The following is a 2459-nucleotide window of genomic DNA, read 5'->3' on the forward strand; positions in this document are numbered from 1 at the left end:
TATCACTATTGTTCCAGCAGGTGTTTCAAAGTCAAGGTTCCAGTCCCACCATTGTTGGTCCAGTGTCTACTATCACCTGATCTAGGAGGTTAATTAGTCCAAGAATTCAAGGTAAGACAACTCAGGCAGGCATCGTTTTCTTTTACAGTAAGGCACCTCAGTCAGACATTGTTGATACCGAAAGCTAATTTGGACTCCGAAACAACCGGAAGAAAACAATTGAACAACCGTAAGAAAATATAAGTATGGTAGGAAGCATCTGGGGCGGCATTACAAAGACAAAGTCCAAGCCAATTGTACAAAATCCATCAAATCGACAATGCGTGTGAGTAACCTACTTCTACTTAATTACAAGATCCTTTGATCCTCAGGCGTGACAGATTGCTAGTGCATCGTGCTCAGGATCTTGTTCGCCGCACTGGTGTGATCTGTGCTGAGAGTTTTACACTTGCTATCGACGAACAGGTATGCAGTTTGCCTCAGCTTCTGCTCGCTCCACCTCGGTCTGTGTGGATTGCATGCAGATCTGGATGTGGATCCAGGGTCGACAAAATCTGGGGCATTGACATACCACCAGACACAACGATCTCTGCCAAACGGCGCAGAAATATGTCAGCGCCTTTTCACATGTTTTGGAGCAGATTAACAGATAAGATAACGAGAGGATAGAGTTTAGGAGTTACCAATGCCTTCATGCACAGAAAGATTAGGCCTTATCACATCCTTCGAGTTCACCATGAAGATATCACCAATGTAGAGATGGTTGGTCGGCACATAGACACAGTAAAGGTCCTCTTGACCAGAATAGCTCTGTTATGACGTAACGAAGGGATATTACACATTCAGATGAGTCAAAGCTATAGCATAAATCAGAGCAAAAAACAGAATGGTTTGCAAAAGAAGCATTTATCATCATTTTGAATATTCCAAAAATATTCGTTTCCATCCTTTACAAGGTGAGTTGGTCAAATTTTGTGGTAAAACTGAATTTCAACATTCAACCATGCAAGGGTTCATGCCAGCGACTAAGATTACAAGGCAACATAGCTGCATACTGAGCATAGAGAAAAATCTTAAATAATATATGTAAACCAGGTATAACTGTGAAAATCATTGGGAACTCGGTATAACAGTGAAGAGTATAGTAAACCTGGAGCGAGACTGATGAGGTAATGAATCCAAATGCATATTCCCCAATACGAGGATGTCGTATGATGACTGCCTCCTTGAATGCCTGTTTGTTTTGATCTGTAAAAAGAAACAAAAGTTAGTGCATAAGCTACTCTGCAGATTGAACATCATGATAACTGTGAATTTACCTAGCGATATAGCAGCACTAATTTGCTTGGATGCATTGTAGATGTGGCGCACAAGTGGCATGCGCTTGATGATCCATTCACCAATGCCAAGAACAGATGCTTCAATCCAAGATGACATGAAGACCCCAACGAAAAATATGAAAGTAACAGAAGTGATGAAGCCAAGACCTGGAGATTCAAATGAGTACAGTGGGAAAATAAGCTGGATAGGCAGTAAGCATCCTTCTTAGCAATGAATAAGTTACAAAATAATAACTGATTTCAACTACTCAGTTTCATGTCATGTTTCACACATTTTTTGTACAGAAATTTAAGAATCTAATGACACGATAAACTAGAACTTAAAAAATTTATCAAATTATGCACCTAATTTCTAGGTTCAGCATACGAATTATGCAGACTGTATAATACACAGCAACAGACAATAACATATAATATAATAATAACACTATAGGATCAAACCCCAAAGTGGAAACAGGATGAAGGCAGTCATTTATTGAAGAAACTACAACATGACATCAAACCATCGAAGAAATTTGATATTTCAATACTAAAAGAAGCGGAGTAGTTTGCATACCAAAAATGTTGATACCCAATTGTGCATAGATTGGAGAGAAGAATCCATCAACAAAATGAATGAACCACCAGGTGAAGTAGAATGTTATCGCTATGGGGAAGAGAATCACACTGGCATTTTCTCAGAAAAGAACATCAAAACAGCATCAGTGCTTACGTGAAAATAAAATTTATATAACAGACGCAGGACAGCTGGTAATGGCTGGTGTGCATATTTACTGGTTATCGCAGAATAAGGATGCGACTTCGAGTAAGATTTATTATGTCCAGTCAGTATTTGTAATAAATTTGGAGCACATTTTGAAATTACAAATACATTAAAAAATGAGAACAAAAATCAAAATTCTGATTTTTTTTAAATGTTCACATAAGCAAATTCCAAGGGAAACATAAAATCAGAGAAGAAACAAAATGTGAAAAATAGAGACAAAACTATAGCTGAAAAAAATATGACAAATCGGTTTAGGAACCTTTTATATACTCTAGTTCCCAAAATGAGCCAGGAACCTTCCAGAAGATTCACAATATTGTGGCTCGAACGCTCAAATGGGCCGGCCCATTCAA

The 2459-nt window shown here is 38.2% G+C and overlaps 1 protein-coding gene across 1 annotated transcript; it reads right to left on the minus strand.

Moving 5' to 3' along the window:
* Positions 1-456: 456 nt before the first annotated feature.
* On the minus strand, positions 457-2017 carry LOC123096696 (protein CONTINUOUS VASCULAR RING 1; the record flags this gene model as incomplete). Its single annotated transcript, XM_044518453.1, has 5 exons — positions 457-589; positions 684-810; positions 1151-1248; positions 1320-1487; positions 1897-2017. Coding segments are annotated over 5 exons (624 nt in total), but the record flags the coding sequence as incomplete, so codon positions are not given.
* Between the last annotated feature and the right edge of the window lie 442 nt (positions 2018-2459).

The sequence above is a fragment of the Triticum aestivum genome, chromosome 1B (assembly GCF_018294505.1).
Source record: "Triticum aestivum cultivar Chinese Spring chromosome 1B, IWGSC CS RefSeq v2.1, whole genome shotgun sequence".
Lineage (NCBI taxonomy): Eukaryota > Viridiplantae > Streptophyta > Magnoliopsida > Poales > Poaceae > Triticum > Triticum aestivum.